Raw genomic sequence first — 16,702 nt, 5'->3', positions numbered from 1 at the left:
TCAATATCGAATCAAAATTGGTACCTTTTCATAACCCGATAAAGCAAAAAGAAGTTTACATGGACGAAGTATGGAGAAAAGTGCAGTTTCTAGGTGTCTGAGGCTACTTTTACTCCTCAGCGTGCTACTGGTGACGTGTGGATCTGTGGAGGTGAACCCGGAGCCGAGAGGCTCGAAATCAACTCAACAAACTCTCACTGCGGACAGTGGTGGAGCCCTCGGTTTAGATCGTGAGTCGACTGATGTGATTGCCATGCTGAAAGACATAAAGACTGATATAAATCGATGCACACGAAGTTTGACTCGCTCGATACAAAAGTTGACAACATGGCCGCCGAATTTCGCAAGCAAGTCGACGAGTTGAGTTTTCAAAATGATGAACTACATCGCAAGGTGAATAAACTCGAAGACCGTATAGAGGATCTCGAATCCCGTAGTAGGAGGAATAATCTAATTTTTCACGGTATCGACGGAGAAACGGGAAACCTGGGAGCAGTCGGAGAGGAAAGTCAAGGACTTTATGTATGATTCACTAGGTATGTCCGACGACGAGGTAGATAGGGTAGTGATTGTTAGAGCCCATCGTCTTAATCCTAGGAAAGCCGGATCCCCTATCATCGCTAATTTCATGAAATCGACGGATAAGAGCCAAGTGTTCACTACTGCACGACAACAACTACGAGGTGGAGAGGGAGTGAGGGTCACTGAAGACTTCACTAAGAAGGTACGGGAAGAGCGGCGTCTGCTATCACACTGGTATACCCAAGCCAGGGACTCTGGAAAAAATGTTAAAATGAGACAAAACAAACTCATAGTTGAGGGGGCGACTTTTATCTATGATCATTCAAAAGGATCCATTTCACAAATCGGTGGTAAACCCACCCGTCAAGAGCATACAAGAGGCACTAGGTGCAGCGACCAAATCAAGAATTTCAATAAAAGGAAAAGTCATCTCGGTACGTAATATTAGACACTGTCTGACAGTCATATAATGCTCTAAGTGTCTTCACTTCCCAAACTCCATATAATTGACTTAAATACATATATTGCTTTTAAAAGACCTGCTTACATAATCTGTGTTTACAACAAAGACATTCATGTAATATTCTGTGAAATAAGGTTTTAAGTCAACAATTATTTTATTTTTTAATTGTGTATTTATAGATATTTGCATAATTGCAGGTCCTATCCAGTCTACCGTTCACCATTGAAAATGGGGTTGTTGAAAAGTACACCCCCCACCCCACCCGTCACAAGCATTCAAGATGCACTAGGTGCACCCTTGTATTCTGTGAAATAAGGTTTTAAGTCAACACTGATTTTATTATCATGGTATTGTGTATGAATAGTTACTATTTTTACATAATTGCAGGTCCTATCCAGACACTGAAAACTAAAAAAACAAGCATGAAATACTCATATCCCCCGGCCGTATGACATGTCTGGTTGTGTGCAATGCATTAGCTCCTGTGAACTATGTTCACTGGGCCTTTTTGTAAATGGCCTAATTGCAGCACTAACAAGTCCAACTTGTTGCAATGGAAACGTAAAAAATAAAAATTTCTTAAATTCCTTAATAGCAAAAGGCAGTTCAGTATGTGTCTGGTAAACATGCAAAGTTTTATACTGGCTTGCCCTCATCTGGCCTACACCTCATATGGCCTTCACTAAAAACAAATGGTTACTTCCACACCCCTGTTGTGTAGAATGGTACTAATTAACCCACTAATGATTTCATTCATTAATATGAATTAATGACCTGAGTACATTCAAGGGGATGTTGTGCTGGCAATATAAGTACACGTTTAACATTCATATTTCAAATGATGTTAATGCATAAATTATATGTCAATGACAGGTATTATGAAACATATCTATATTGGTAAGCAACTATGCTTAGCCTAGCCGCACATGGTCCTAAATGGTAATCCCAAGAAGTGATACACACATAAATATACCAAAATTACTTTATTATCTCATTCTATTTACCATAGCCTATTCAATTATCCAATTGTCAATGTATCAAGAAAAAGAATATTATCTCTACACAGGTGTATATACCACTAGATTAACTTTTACAAATGGATTAAGTTGTGGACATCAACAACTTAATCCAATAAAGTACTCCCATCAACAAAAAAGGGTTTATAGCAGCTAATCTTAGTTATGTACTTGAAACGCAAGTTTTGCAATATTTAACTGACAAAAACGCTGATGTACTTTAACGAGTAGTAAGTTAATATGAAACACATGAGTGACTACTGCTACCCAGGTGAATAAATAGTAAACAGGTGACGATAAGTAGTAAATTATGTAATTTCTTTTGAAATTAAATCTATTTCAGATTTTTTTTTGTGATAGCTAACAACTTTTGCATATTTTGCCTTGATGTGTGACATGCGTTACGTGCTTCCGGTTTCAGAAATAACGGATAAAATTGCAAGTACATGTTTTTTTATTAGTTTTCATAATCTACATTATTTTACTATCGAATTGTTTACCTAGAATGTATACCAGTTCAGAGTTTGCGTATCATTCAATATTTTTTATTATTCGCAGTGTTTGTTGACTTTGTTCAACTGAACAAATCGCCAGTTACTTTGCTTATCAACAGCATGTGAATATCTGAAAGTTTATCACACAAAATCATTTGAAAACTTGATAAAAATGAGATATTTTTTTCAAAGATTTATACATTCGTATAAATAATTCTAAAAAGAAATCAATTTTGATGTATAAAAAAAGAGTTGTTTGTTTACCGCCGTTGCCATGATCGTACAACTTTCATCCAATCGATGATGTTACGATTCAGATTGTTTTTGTTTATAATTAATTATACCGAAAGTTGTTAATTTTTAGAAATTAAGGAACTTGAGTGATTTCTTTTTACCAGGTGACACAAAATTATGATCAAATGTGAATAATGATGAAATGATATTTTTTTTATCTGTATACATATTCTGTTTTACTCCATTTACTGCTTGTTTTTTTACAGAGAAGGAGTTGTGTGACGTCTTGCTGAAGGAGAAGTTGTTCCCACATTTTGAGTGGCTAACCCTATAATCACACAGCTCTGTGACCACAGGAGGAGGGCCATCCATCTCAGTACACGTTTCTGTTACAGAAAGCATGGACCAAGTCCCAAGCAGACAACGAGCCCCAGACAGATCTTGTCTGAGGGTAAGATTAAAAAGTTGACAGCACTATCATTCCTGCTGTTTGAAAATGTGGCAACAAATGAGGAATGAGCAAAGTTCAAGAAGTCTCTTCAGCACTGGGCAAAGATGAAGAAGTCTTTTCAGCACTGGGCAAAGATGAAGATGTCTTTTCAGCACTGGGCAAAGATCAAGAAGTCTCTTCAGCACTGGGCAAAGATCAAGAAGTCTTTTCAGCACTGGGCAAAGATGAAGTCTCTTCAGCACAGGGCAAAGATCAAGAAGTCTCTTCAGCACTGGGCAAAGATCAAGAAGTCTTTTCAGCACAGGGCAAAGATCAAGAAGTCTGTTCAGCCCTGGGCAAAGATCAAGCAGTCTTTTCAGCACTGGGCAAAGATCAAGAAGTCTGTTCAGCACTGGGCTAAGATCAAGAAGTCTTTTCAGCACAGAGCAAAGATCAAGAAGTCTGTTCAGCACTGGGCAAAGATCAAGAAGTCTCTTCAGCACAGGGCAAAGTTCAAGAAGACTTCAGCACTGGGCAAAGATGAAGAAGTCTCTTCAGCACTGGGCAAAGATGAAGAAGTCTTTTCAGCACTGGGCAAAGATCAAGAAGTCTTCAGCACTGGGCAAAGATCAAGAAGTCTCTTCAGCACAGGGCAAAGATCAAGAAGTCTGTTCAGCCCTGGGCAAAGATCAAGATGTCTTTTCAGCACAGGGCAAAGATCAAGAAGTCTCTTCAGCACTGGGCAAAGATGAAGAAGTCTTTTCAGCACTGGGCAAAGATCAAGAAGTCTTCAGCACTGGGCAAAGATCAAGAAGTCTCTTCAGCACTATCAGGGGGGTTAAACAGTATTTTATCAAGATCACGTGGACAATAAGTTCAAATTATGTGAAAATAGTATTTGATTCTCAATTTTGCAAAACAATTGCTAAGAATCTCCTCACGCACCTGTGGTACATGGGATAATACAGGCACCCGTTGTTCACAAGGATCTTCTACAGACATTTACAGCATACATAATCATACCTCCATGAAACAATGATGAGATCTGATTGGTCCAAGTGATAAAATACTGTGTAAGTTGTAACCCGACTTGGAGGGGAATAAATTTCTCAGCGAGGGAATAAATCTCTTTTACCCAGCCACGAGCAATACCCCAACACTTCATATCAGTTGATTAATGGGTACCTTACTTGATATGTGAAAATTGCTTCAAAGACAGGTGCCGGAGGGAGGACGATGCTGATTATTTACCAAAGGCAGACGACCACGGTGTTGAGTATTACCAAAGGCGGTCCATGGCAGAGGTCCATACTGCATATTCTCTTTTTGAGGACAGGGAATACGCAGGACAGTTCTTTGTCGACTGTACTTTACATCATGAATATTTTCCAAATATTAGTCCAATCTAAATATTTTTTACATTTGTATACTTATCCTGCATTCCTAAATAAGAAATAATGCAAGATAAGTTAAAAATTACAAATATGCAAGGATAAAGTTTTTGAGATTTCCCACTAATCATTTTGAAATGTATAACTCTTGATGTACTATAAATGTAACTTAGCGACCAATATTGTTTTTTCTCGCTCAAGCCACTTCATCAGTTATGTACTGTTAACTTTTTAAATCCAATACTGACATTTCCAGGAGACTGGCAGGTCCAGACAAACCCAATATTCTGGAGTAGCAGCACCACATCCAAGTACGACCAAGCCAGGGTTTTACCTATGAAAGCCTGAGAGTCATCGCATTTCACAGACACTTTTTGAGAGACTCACATCAGAGAGTCATGCCATGGGGTAGGTTTTAGTCTACAAGATACTGATAACAAAAGTCCCGTGAACGTTGACTGAAACATGCCATAATGAAAAGAATTAAACAATTCTTGTCACCAAGGCTACAGTCCCTTGGAGGTTTTTGTAGGAACTAGTACTGACTGACAATGTTGGGACAAATGTGTGTAAATATCTGGTGTGTGTGTGTGTGTGTGTCGAGGCAAACTGAATCTGACGCAACAATCAAAGCCTCTAAACTGCATCAATTGGAAACAACATTTGTTGGTAGTACAATCTGATAAATATTCACTTGGTTTGCAGACAGCCCATCGTTCTCGTCCATGGCTTCCTGGAGTAGTTTTGTTGTAAATCTCTGCCTTCAAGTCCTGCTGGAGACCATGGATCTCTACCATCACACTGTCCTGCTGGAGACCATGGATCTCTGCCATCAAGTCCTGCTAGAGACCATGGATCTCTACCATCACACTGTCCTGCAGGAGACCATGGATCGCTGGCATCACACTGTCCTGCTGGAGACCATGGATCTCTGCCATCAAGTCGTTCAGGAGACCAAGGATCTCTGGCATCACACTGTCCTGCTGGAGACCATGGATCTCTGCCATCAAGTCCTGCTAGAGACCATGGATCTCTACCATCACACTGTCCTGCAGGAGACCACGGATCGCTGGCATCACACTGTCCTGCTGGAGACCATGGATCTCTGCCATCAAGTCGTTCAGGAGACCACGGATCTCTGGCATCACACTGTCCTGCTGGAGACCACGGATCTCTGCCATCAAGTCCTGCTAGAGACCATGGATCTCTACCATCACACTGTCCTGCAGGAGACCACGGATCGCTGGCATCACACTGTCCTGCAGGAGACCATGGATCTCAGCCATCAAGTCCTGCTGGAGACCATGGATCTCTGCCATCAAGTCGTTCAGGAGACCACGGATCTCTGGCATCACACTGTCCTGCTGGAGACCACGGATCTCTGGCATCACACTGTCCTGCTGGAGACCATTGATCTCTACCATCACACTGTCCTGCTAGAGACCATGGATCTCTACCATCACACTGTCCTGCTGGAGACCATGGATCTCTGGCATCACACTGTCCTGCTGGAGACCATGGATCTCTACCATCACACTGTCCTGCTGGAGACCATGGATCTCTGGCATCACACTGTCCTGCAGGAGACCACGGATCGCTGGCATCACACTGTCCTGCTGGAGACCATGGATCTCTACCATCACACTGTCCTGCAGGAGACCATGGATCTCAGCCATAAAGTCCTGCAGGAGACCACAGATCTCAGCCATCACACTGTATTGTCCATCAAACTGCTTCTTGTGGCCAGGTGTGTCAGGATGTGTCGTAGTTGTGGAGAAACACGAGTCGGTGTGGAGAAAACTGGTCTCTGCACAGAGGGCACTCGGCCTTCAACACAAGAGTTCATCATCAGCACACACACACACACACACAAATGTCACAGAGCCTAACTACCCGATCCATTAAGTTGCCTCTTACAAACCACCATTAGTTGCTGGGAACCTATTCTAACTTGAATCACAATGACAGACAAGATCGGCGACGTTTTATCAATGAGGCTACCCTGACAAACCTATAGCCACATACTTTGTAAGAGTAAACCATACCTTCGTCTGACACCATTCATGAATACACTTCCAGCAGAACAGATGACCACAGGGAGTGACTGTGGAGAATTGTCTCCCCTCCAAACACAGAGGGCACTTCCTGTCTGGTGTCACCAACTCGACCACACCCTCCTCAGACGACATGCTGCAAATGAGAGTAAAAAGATGATTTACAAAATGTATGACGGCAGTCAGTAAATAATCTAGTCTGGACGAGATAATCCAGTGATTGATATTGTGAGCAATGATCCATGCCATCAGGTCCACCTGATCCACTAAAACACATCCTTTTACCAGCATAGGTTGCTGCATGTGCCAGGGACCTCTTCTAACCCAGAATCTTCACATGGCCTTCTAACCTGGCACTCTTGGGCAGCCTTCACTATTCACAGGTGAGGTGAGGTGAAATTTGGTTTAACGTCGCGTCCAAGATTATTGCGCTTATATGGCGACGTGCATGTACGTGTGTGTGTTTGTGTGGCTGCTTGTACTAGTCCGGACTGATGCCGATTTATAGTGCTACCTCACTGAGATACCATGCCGCAGTTTAACATGAATATCCCACTCAGACACAGTATAATGACTCCGAGCCGACCAGTCCTTGTTTTAGCCCCTTAATGCCGAGCGCCAGACAGGGTAACAACAAGTACCATCTTTTAACGTCTTTTTTATGGTATGACGCTGCCGGGGATCGAACCCCAGACCTTCCGCTCTCCGGGCGGACGCTCTACCACTAGACCACGGAGGTGGTCTCACTATTCACAGTAGTCCACTAGCAAAGATTACTGGGGACAGTGCTGAGGACCAGTAAAAGTCAAAATATGGTAGGCAGTCCTCATTGACTTGTAGCATTTGAGAGCTATAACTCTGAACCAGTTCGCAATGCTTAAATTTTGCTAGAAATTGGAATTGAAATGTACAAAATATAAACACAAACATTATTGTGTCGTTCAAGCAGGATTAGCTACAAACTCAGGACTAGCGAGAAAATATTTTACATCGCATCAGCAAGATTTCAGCCACATAGTGATGATACAATAGCAATTGGTTGGTTTGTTGTTTAACTCAGCAATATTCAAGCTTTATGACGGTGGTCTTTAAATAATCGTGTCTGGACCAGACAATCCAGTGATTGATATCATGAGCACCGATCCACGCAATTGGGATCGATGACATGCTACAACCAGGTCAGCGAGTCTGACCACCCGATCCCGTTAGTCGCCTCTTACGACAAGCATAACACATTCAGCAAGGCGGAGTGAACTAAGGTTGACACTAGTCCTCTGGACTAGTCTTAAAAACATTAAATTTCTAGGAAGTACAATATTAGGAGAAGACATCACCTGCTGTGTCGGTGTGAGAGGGTTGTGTCTGGGCTGTTCCTCCACAGACAGTACAGCTGCACCCCCACACTGCCCGCCAGCTGCAGCAGCGACACCCAGCCGAGGATGCGGAACGTGGGGTCCGTGCCGGTGTCATCAGTCTTCTTTGCCATGTACTGAACCTGCACAAACAGCACACATAACTGCAGGAACGCATTCAGCATTGTGGCTGGCTGCCAGTTATGAACAGGCCTCAAAAGTTTACATGGGGGGAAAAAAGAACATGGGACATGTTACACAACTTGACTGCCCAAAAAAAATTAGGAAAGCAATGAAAGAGTTCCTATCAAAATAAGCCTGTAGACTATTCAACATCATAGCACATTTGCTGAAGAGTACACACTATTAATCATAACGTCATTTTAATCACTACAGCACATTAGAAATAGGACACGTAACACAAAAGAATTCCCACTTGCTCAGTGTGTGATCAAGTTATTTCCCTAAAATTCCTCAACATCAAGCGTGTGACACCATCATATCATTGTCGGTGTGGGGGCGGCCATTACAAGAATCTTGAAACTTGCCCTCTAACCCCCGTGCAATCTCATTAAAATCAGATCTTAGTTATCGCTTTCGCTAAGCAAAAGTCTGAGGACATCCCATTACGGGTCATGTAAGATAAGATTTTAATGACTCTAACCCCAAATGTAATAACGGTTATACTTTTGTTTGTCTTTTGGAATGCCATTGTAGTTGATTTTGGAAAGGTTTACGACTGACCACATTTCCCAGATGAATTTAACTTTTTGTTTGTTTGATCATATTGGTTCAAGATTGCAGACGAATGGAAAATCACTTAACTTTCCCCTTACAATCTTACTATACCAATTACATGATAGTTGAAATGAAATTCAAATTGAAAAAGAAAGAAAATAACTGAGCAGGTGTAAGAGTATTCGACGTCATAGCAGTCATCACTTGTTTGTAAACATAACAGTCAGTTGGTTGCAAGTTCAACTCCAAACATGGTTGTGGCCACCCATCACAGTGGGGAGCTTTGACTGGTGGCAGCGATAGTACAGAGAGCCCCGTGAACGGGCTATCGCTGTGAGGAGCTTGCCTCATTGTATTCTAAAGTTATCTCCCTTACATCACTTGTCCTCCAGTTATTTCCCTTATCGTAACCTGCAAGAAGACTCGTCCCCCTATCGATGAATGTTATGTGCGAAAACACGACAAACCAATCAGAATTCGCGTATGACTTCAAGTTCTTCGTCAAAGAATCCCTTAGGAATAATTTTTTATTTTACATATGTCTTACATCTAAAAATATACCCAAGACAAAGTTAAATGTGTTCAATCATACTGTATAATTCCGCATGTCCCGATGTGCTATCAATTGCATCTGAAATATATATAACATATGGGGTAATACATGCGAACCATTACGCAACGAATTGACAATTGTTTTAGGTATGCCTGTTTTCGCTAAGACGGAACCCGGTCGCAAAACCGTCCACGAGAGGGGCACAAGTCGCTATTCGGCTTGTCCCGGAATAACACAAGTCGGTCACGAATGTTCCCTTATATTACACACTGTACAGTGACTTATCTCCCCTTCACCACTCACATAGTGTATCCCACTGACACGTTTCGCCAGCTGATAGAACATCCCCTCCAGGTAGAAGATTGCAAGATGACATCTGTGGAGAACTAGGATAATTTGACGGAATGTTGGCAGTGACTGAATGAGGAACTCTCTCATCTTGGGAGACATGTTTGGTGAGGAAGTGTTTCGCAGATTCTTCTCCAGAGTTTCCAGACTTTTCCGGAGAGCATACGGGGCGACCACTTGAAGCACGACCATGAGAACTCTTTGCTGTGAAAACAATATAACATGCACAACTATTTCAACAATGATCAACACAAGCATAACTCACCATGGTCAACTAGAGCTTATTTCCCTCACCATGGTCAACTAGAGCTAATTTCCCCCACCATGGTCAACTAGAGCTTATTTCCCTCACCATGGTCAACTAGAGCTTATTTCCCTCCTCATGGTCAACTAGAGCTAATTTCCCCCACCATGGTCAACTAGAGCTTATTTCCCTCCTCATGGTCAACTAGAGCTTTTTTCCCTCCTCATGGTCAACTAGAGCTTATTTCCCTCACCATGCTTAACAAGAGCTAATTTCCCCCACCATGGTCAACAAGAGCTAATTTCCCCCACCATGGTCAACTAGAGCTTATTTCCCTCCTCATGGTCAACTAGAGTTTTTTTCCCTCCTCATGGTCAACGGGGGCTTTTTTTCCTCCTCATGGTCAACAAGAGCTTATTTCCCTCACTATGCTTAACAAGAGCTAATTTCCCTCCACATGGTCAACTAGAGCTTATTTCCCTCACTATGCTTAACAAGAGCTTATTTCCCTCCTCATGGTCAACAAGAGCTTATTTCCCTCACTATGCTTAACAAGAGCTAATTTCCCTCCTCATGGTCAACAAGAGCTTATTTTCCTCACTATGCTTAACTAGAGCTTATTTCCCTCCTCATGGTCAACTAGAGCTTATTTCCCTTACCAGGGTCAACAAGAGCTTATTTCCCTCCTCATGGTCAACTAGAGCTTATTTCCCTCACCATGGTCAACAAGAGCTTATTTCCCCCACCATGGTCAACTAGAGCTTATTCCCCTTACCATGGTCAACTAGAGCTTATTTCCCTCACCATGGTCAACAAGAGCTTATTTCCCTCACCATGGTCAACAAGAGCTTATTTCCTCACCATGGTCAACAAGAGCTTATTTCCCTCACCATGGTCAACAAGAGCTTATTTCCCTCACTATGCTTAACAAGAGCTTATTTCCCTCCTCATGGTCAACAAGAGCTTATTTCCCTTACCAGGGTCAACAAGAGCTTATTTCCATCTCATGGTCAACTAGAGCTAATTTCCCTCACCATGGTCAACAAGAGCTTATTTCCCCCACCATGGTCAACTAGAGCTTATTCCCCTTACCATGGTCAACTAGATCTTATTTCCCTCACCATGGTCAACAAGAGCTTATTTCCCTCACCATGGTCAACAAGAGCTTATTTCCTCACCATGGTCAACAAGAGCTTATTTCCCTCACCATGGTCAACAAGAGCTTATTTCCCTCACCATGGTCAACTAGAGCTTATTTCCCTCACCATGGTCAACAAGAGCTTATTTCCTCACCATGGTCAACAAGAGCTTATTTCCCTCACCATGGTCAACAAGAGCTTATTTCCTCACCATGGTCAACAAGAGCTTATTTCCCTCCTCATGGTCAACAAGAGCTTATTTCCCTCACCATGGTCAACTAGAGCTTATTTCCATCACTATGGTCAATAAGAGCTTATTTCCTCCTCATGGTCAACTAGAGCTTATTTCCCTCACCATGGTCAACAAGAGCTTATGTCCCTGCCATGGTCAACTGGAGCTTATTCCCCTCACCATGGTCAACAAGAGCTTATTTCCCTCACTATGCTTAACAAGAGCTAATTTCCCTCACCATGGTCAACTAGAGCTTATTTCCCTCACTATACTTAACAAGAGCTTATTTCCCTCCTCATGGTCAACAAGAGCTTATTTCCCTCACTATGCTTAACTAGAGCTTATTTCCCTCCTCATGGTCAACAAGAGCTTATTTCCCTCACTATGCTTAACAAGAGCTAATTTCCCTCCTCATGGTCAACAAGAGCTTATTTTCCTCACTATGCTTAACTAGAGCTTATTTCCCTCCTCATGGTCAACTAGAGCTTATTTCCCTTACCAGGGTCAACAAGAGCTTATTTCCCTCCTCATGGTCAACTAGAGCTTATTTCCCTCACCATGGTCAACAAGAGCTTATTTCCCCCACCATGGTCAACTAGAGCTTATTCCCCTCACCATGGTCAACTAGAGCTTATTTCCCTCACCATGGTCAACAAGAGCTTATTTCCTCACCATGGTCAACAAGAGCTTATTTCCCTCACCATGGTCAACAAGAGCTTATTTCCCTCACCATGGTCAACTAGAGCTTATTTCCCTCACCATGGTCAATAAGAGCTTATTTCCTCCTCATGGTCAACTAGAGCTTATTTCCCTCACCATGGTCAACAAGAGCTTATGTCCCTGCCATGGTCAACTGGAGCTTATTCCCCTCACCATGGTCAACAAGAGCTTATTTCCCTCACCATGGTCAACAAGAGCTTATTTCCCCCACCATGGTCAACTAGAGCTTATTCCCCTCACCATGGTCAACTAGAGCTTATTTCCCTCACCATGGTCAACAAGAGCTTATTTCCTCACCATGGTCAACAAGAGCTTATTTCCCTCACCATGGTCAACAAGAGCTTATTTCCCTCACCATGGTCAACTAGAGCTTATTTCCCTCACCATGGTCAATAAGAGCTTATTTCCTCCTCATGGTCAACTAGAGCTTATTTCCCTCACCATGGTCAACAAGAGCTTATGTCCCTGCCATGGTCAACTGGAGCTTATTCCCCTCACCATGGTCAACAAGAGCTAATTTCCCCCACCATGGTCAACTAGAGCTTATTTCCCTCACCATTCTTAACAAGAGCTTCCTTCCTCGTGGTCAACAAGAGCTTTTTACCTCCTCGTGGTCAACAAGAGCTTTTTACCTCCTTGTGGTCAACAAGAGCTTTCACAGAGTGGTATTGTACTATTCATTTTTGAGTTTGTTCATGTGTATGTGTACGCAAGAAACTTAAAATTAATTTGGGGAAAGGTCATTTATTTGCCTTGTTTAAAGCACATACACAGCTCATCTGGAGCTCTGGTGAACGTAGTCTATATTTTGATAAACAAAATCCCATCATGGTGCATAACAGGCCTCAAAGTTGCGACCTAAATTTTAATTTATCTTCTGTCTAAAGTTCAGAGGTAGCTACATGACTACCTCGAAAAAAATCTTGTGATGACTAAATTCTATTGCTACACATATGTAGACACAAAAATAAACGTGTCTTCTACTAAATGTACTACTAAAGTCAACAATGAACCGAAATATATAAATATTAATGTAATTAGTATTTTAGTTTAGTTGATAGTTTATTGGATAAGCAAGGATATACCTAAATAATCTAGCAACATAAATTGCATCATTGTTCGAGTCACAAATAACAAAACTCATTTACAATTCCAAGACTACTGCTATGACCTGTACATTTAATAGTTATTTGATAAAAGATCATTTCAATTGCTTTGGGCTACTTACAACATTGGCTTGACCTCTTTATTTTACCACTGGCTACCTGGAAAAAAATACTTGTAGCCATATGGCTACTTGGTAAAAATTTAAACTTTGAGGCCTGTGCACAGTATTACTATTGCAAGAAGTCCCCAGGACATAGGGTTGGTCCTCACCCACTGTGCCGGCAGAGCACGCAGCGTCCGGTCCGTCTGGATGATGTTCACATACTCCTCTCCCACTGTCTGGCAGCCTTCACAAACACAACATACAGTCATAATCACACAGCCAACTTAGGAAAAAGTTGTTTGTTTTCATTAAAAGTTATTTGCCATAATTTCAACACTGCAAGTCTGCATACAATGCAATAATGAGACTGAGAATGAAAACCTCTTCCTCCTTATTGGTCCTGTTATCAGTGATGTTTGTTTGTTTGTTTGTTTGAAGTCGTTTAATGCCGCACTCAGCAATATTCGAAGTGTATGACAGTGGAGCTCTTGACATTCAGGCTTAATTTTGAACACCGATTCTGAATAGCACATTTGCCTTTTTGTGTCGGCTAATAAGTTTATCATAAAAATACCTGTTCTGTCAGTAAATAATCGGGTCTGGACCAGACAATCCAGTGATCGACATCATGAGCATCGATCCACACAACTGGGATACGATGACATGCATAAACTAAGTCAGCGAGCCTGACCACCCATCAGTCGCCTTATGACAAGCATAGTCACCTTTTACGGCAAGAATAGGTTACTGAAGACCTATTCTACTGCGGATCTTCACGGGTCTGTTTCCTTAAAAGTCGACTATGCTTGTCGTAAGAGGCGACTAACTGGATCGAGTGGTCAAGCTCACTGACTTGGTTGATGCATGTCATCGATCCCAATTGTGTGGATTGAAGCTCATGATGTCAATCACTGGAATGTCTGGTCCAGACACGATTATTTACAGACGGCGGTCATATAGCTGGAATATTGCTGAGTTCGGAGTTAAACAACAAATAAACAAACAGAAGATAACATGTCTCTATTTTTCAAGACGTGATCAGCACTACATGGCAGGAATAATGCTGATGCAACATTAAATTTTAACTCACTCACTTCAAGACGTGATCAGGGATTTACATAGAACTGCATAGAGGCTGATAGTCGACCCCAAGTCTGCAGCCTATGTTGATTTCCCATGTTGGATTTACAAGTTTCCAAATTCATGCTGTTATAGTTATAACTAATGGTATAGCTTTATAGTGTGACTTGTGTTTCACTGATAACAGACCCGTGAAGATCCGGGGTAGAATAGGTCTTCAGCAACCTATGCTTGCCGTAAAAGGTGACCATGCTTGTCATAAGGCGACTGATGGGTGGTCAGGCTCACTGACTTGGTTTATGCATGTCAGTGTATACCAATTGCGTAGATCGATGCTCATGATATCAATTACTGGCTTGTCAGGTCCAGACTCGATACTTTACAAGCCACCGTCATATAGATGGAATATTGCTGAGTGCGGCGTTAAACAACAAACAAAGAAACATAATATCAAACACTGCTTTATCTGGTTTAGGTGAGGTGAAATGGGGTTTAACGTCTTGCACTTATATAGCAACGTGAATGCACGTGTATGTGTGTGTGTGGCTGCTTGTACTAGTCCGGACTGATGCCGATTAATAGTGCTAGCACACTGAGATACCATGCCGCAGTTTAACATTAATATCGAACCCCGGACCTTCCTCCGGGCAGATGCTCTTCCATTAGACCTTGGAGGCGGTCTTATCTGGTTTAGACTGAATGCGTTCAGGCCACTGTCATACAGCTGGAATATTGCTGGAGTGGTTCAATAAGCAAACAAGTGGAACAAATAAACAATAAGCATCAAATGTGAATTAGTAGTGTTCCTGTTTCCATGGTATCACCTGAAAGAGTTGTGAGCAGGAAGTAGCCGGCATCCGAGAGAAGGTCAAGTTCCTTCCTCCAGTGCATCCATCTCCGTGCCCCTGGAACAAACACAACAAACCTCCTAGTCAAGTGAGGTGAGGTGAAATGGGTTTGACATTGTGTCCAAGATTATTGCACCTAGATAGTGACACGCATGTGCCTGTGTGGCTGATAATGCTAGTACCAGTCCAGAGGAATGCTGATTGTAAAGTGCCAGCCCACTGTAGTACCATGCCAGAATTTATCATGAATACCCCACTCAGACACAGTATACTGACTCCTAGCCAACCTGGGCCTCCTTACACAAAGCAATCTTAGCTCTACGACTTGTAAATCCATGTTAATCTATGGGAGTTACGAATATTGTAGCGATACGATCATTTTGTAATACGGGGCCCTGCCCTTGTTTTGTACCCTTTATGCAGAGCAAGTTCCATCAATTAATGATTTTTGGTCCCTGGTCTTGCATTATGTCAATCATGATAAAGCTAAGTTAAAGTATTCCCCCACTGGGCCGTGTCCGTATCAGTTTCTCTGGTCCATAAAACATGATATTGCCTGGATGAAGGGTCAGTAATTGACAAATATTAGGTGTGACATAATCTACCTGTGCTGTATCATCGACAGTCTCGTCACTGTCAAACAGCCGAATATGACATGTAGTGTCATTTTTAAACATTGCCACGCTGCGATCAGGACCCACAGACTTTAGATTTAAATCCCATTGAGCACCTGTCGGGCGAGATTGGGTTTTTTTCACCAAAATTATTTGGCCCCTATTTCTAATTTTGAGAGCGCCCTGGGCGCATATTACGTCGAATACGGTAGTCATATATTGTAGCTTTAATATGCGGCGGCAACAAACTCGCGCGCTAGTAAATAAGTATGCAGGATTTTAACTTAGTTGCCTTTGGGCATTTGATCTACCTGTGGTAAACATGCGTATATAGTATATAGCGAATAGCGTGGCAAGGTAATCTAGTCGGCCTAGATCAGTCACAGGAGGTTGTGTGAAATTACCTGCAATTGTCTGAACGACATCGGCAAATAATTTCCTCAGGTACGACAGGTGATAATCGTCTTTTTGATGCGACCGCAAAATTTCAGCCGTGCCTGAGCGTCGAAACATTGCTGACATGCGCGTTCAAATACACATGCAAGAGTCTTGGACACTCTGCGCCATGCCAAGCTCCTCGCAGCGATAGCCCGTTCGCGGAGCTCTCTACACTACCGAGAGTGTAACGAAGGTGTCACGCGCTGGGAAGGAGCTTGGCGCCATACTTGCAAAGGGACGTAATTTTGATGAGCCGAGGGGTGAAACTACTCATTCGGTTCTACTCGTTTAATTCCGCTAAATGGGATTATACATTGGTCACCAATCGCCTCTTTACGTAACCTGTATTCAGCTTGTCCCGGAATGATAATTGTTGTTCGCGAATGCATGATTGTTAGATTCAGGTGAGCTGAGTAGGGTACTGGTCAAAACAGCCACATGTCAAACCGGCAATGGGAAATTCAAACCGGCTAATTCATAGAGAGGACATATATTCCATGTGCACGCTCCGAGTGGAAACATCTCCTTTATCCCATCACGAGATGAGAGACACATGCCATTTCACGAGACACATGGAATGTC

General features: G+C 42.4%; 1 protein-coding gene across 1 annotated transcript; it reads right to left on the bottom strand.

Annotated features, from left to right (window-relative positions):
* Positions 1–6,229: 6,229 nt before the first annotated feature.
* On the bottom strand, positions 6,230–16,249 carry LOC124131156 (peroxisome biogenesis factor 10-like). Its single transcript, XM_046494256.2, has 7 exons — positions 16,087–16,249; positions 15,045–15,125; positions 13,308–13,384; positions 9,551–9,799; positions 7,939–8,099; positions 6,596–6,740; positions 6,230–6,377 (listed from the first exon to the last, which is right to left on the bottom strand). The coding sequence occupies exons 1-7, from the start codon at positions 16,202–16,204 to the stop codon at positions 6,303–6,305; spliced, it is 906 nt and encodes a 301-aa protein (XP_046350212.2). The 5' UTR covers positions 16,205–16,249; the 3' UTR covers positions 6,230–6,302.
* Positions 16,250–16,702: the final 453 nt, after the last annotated feature.

This window comes from Haliotis rufescens, unplaced genomic scaffold (genome assembly GCF_023055435.1).
Source record: "Haliotis rufescens isolate VD_foot unplaced genomic scaffold, xgHalRufe1.0.p SCAF_10, whole genome shotgun sequence".
NCBI lineage: Eukaryota > Metazoa > Mollusca > Gastropoda > Lepetellida > Haliotidae > Haliotis > Haliotis rufescens.
This window is presented reverse-complemented; position numbering and strand designations above follow the sequence as displayed.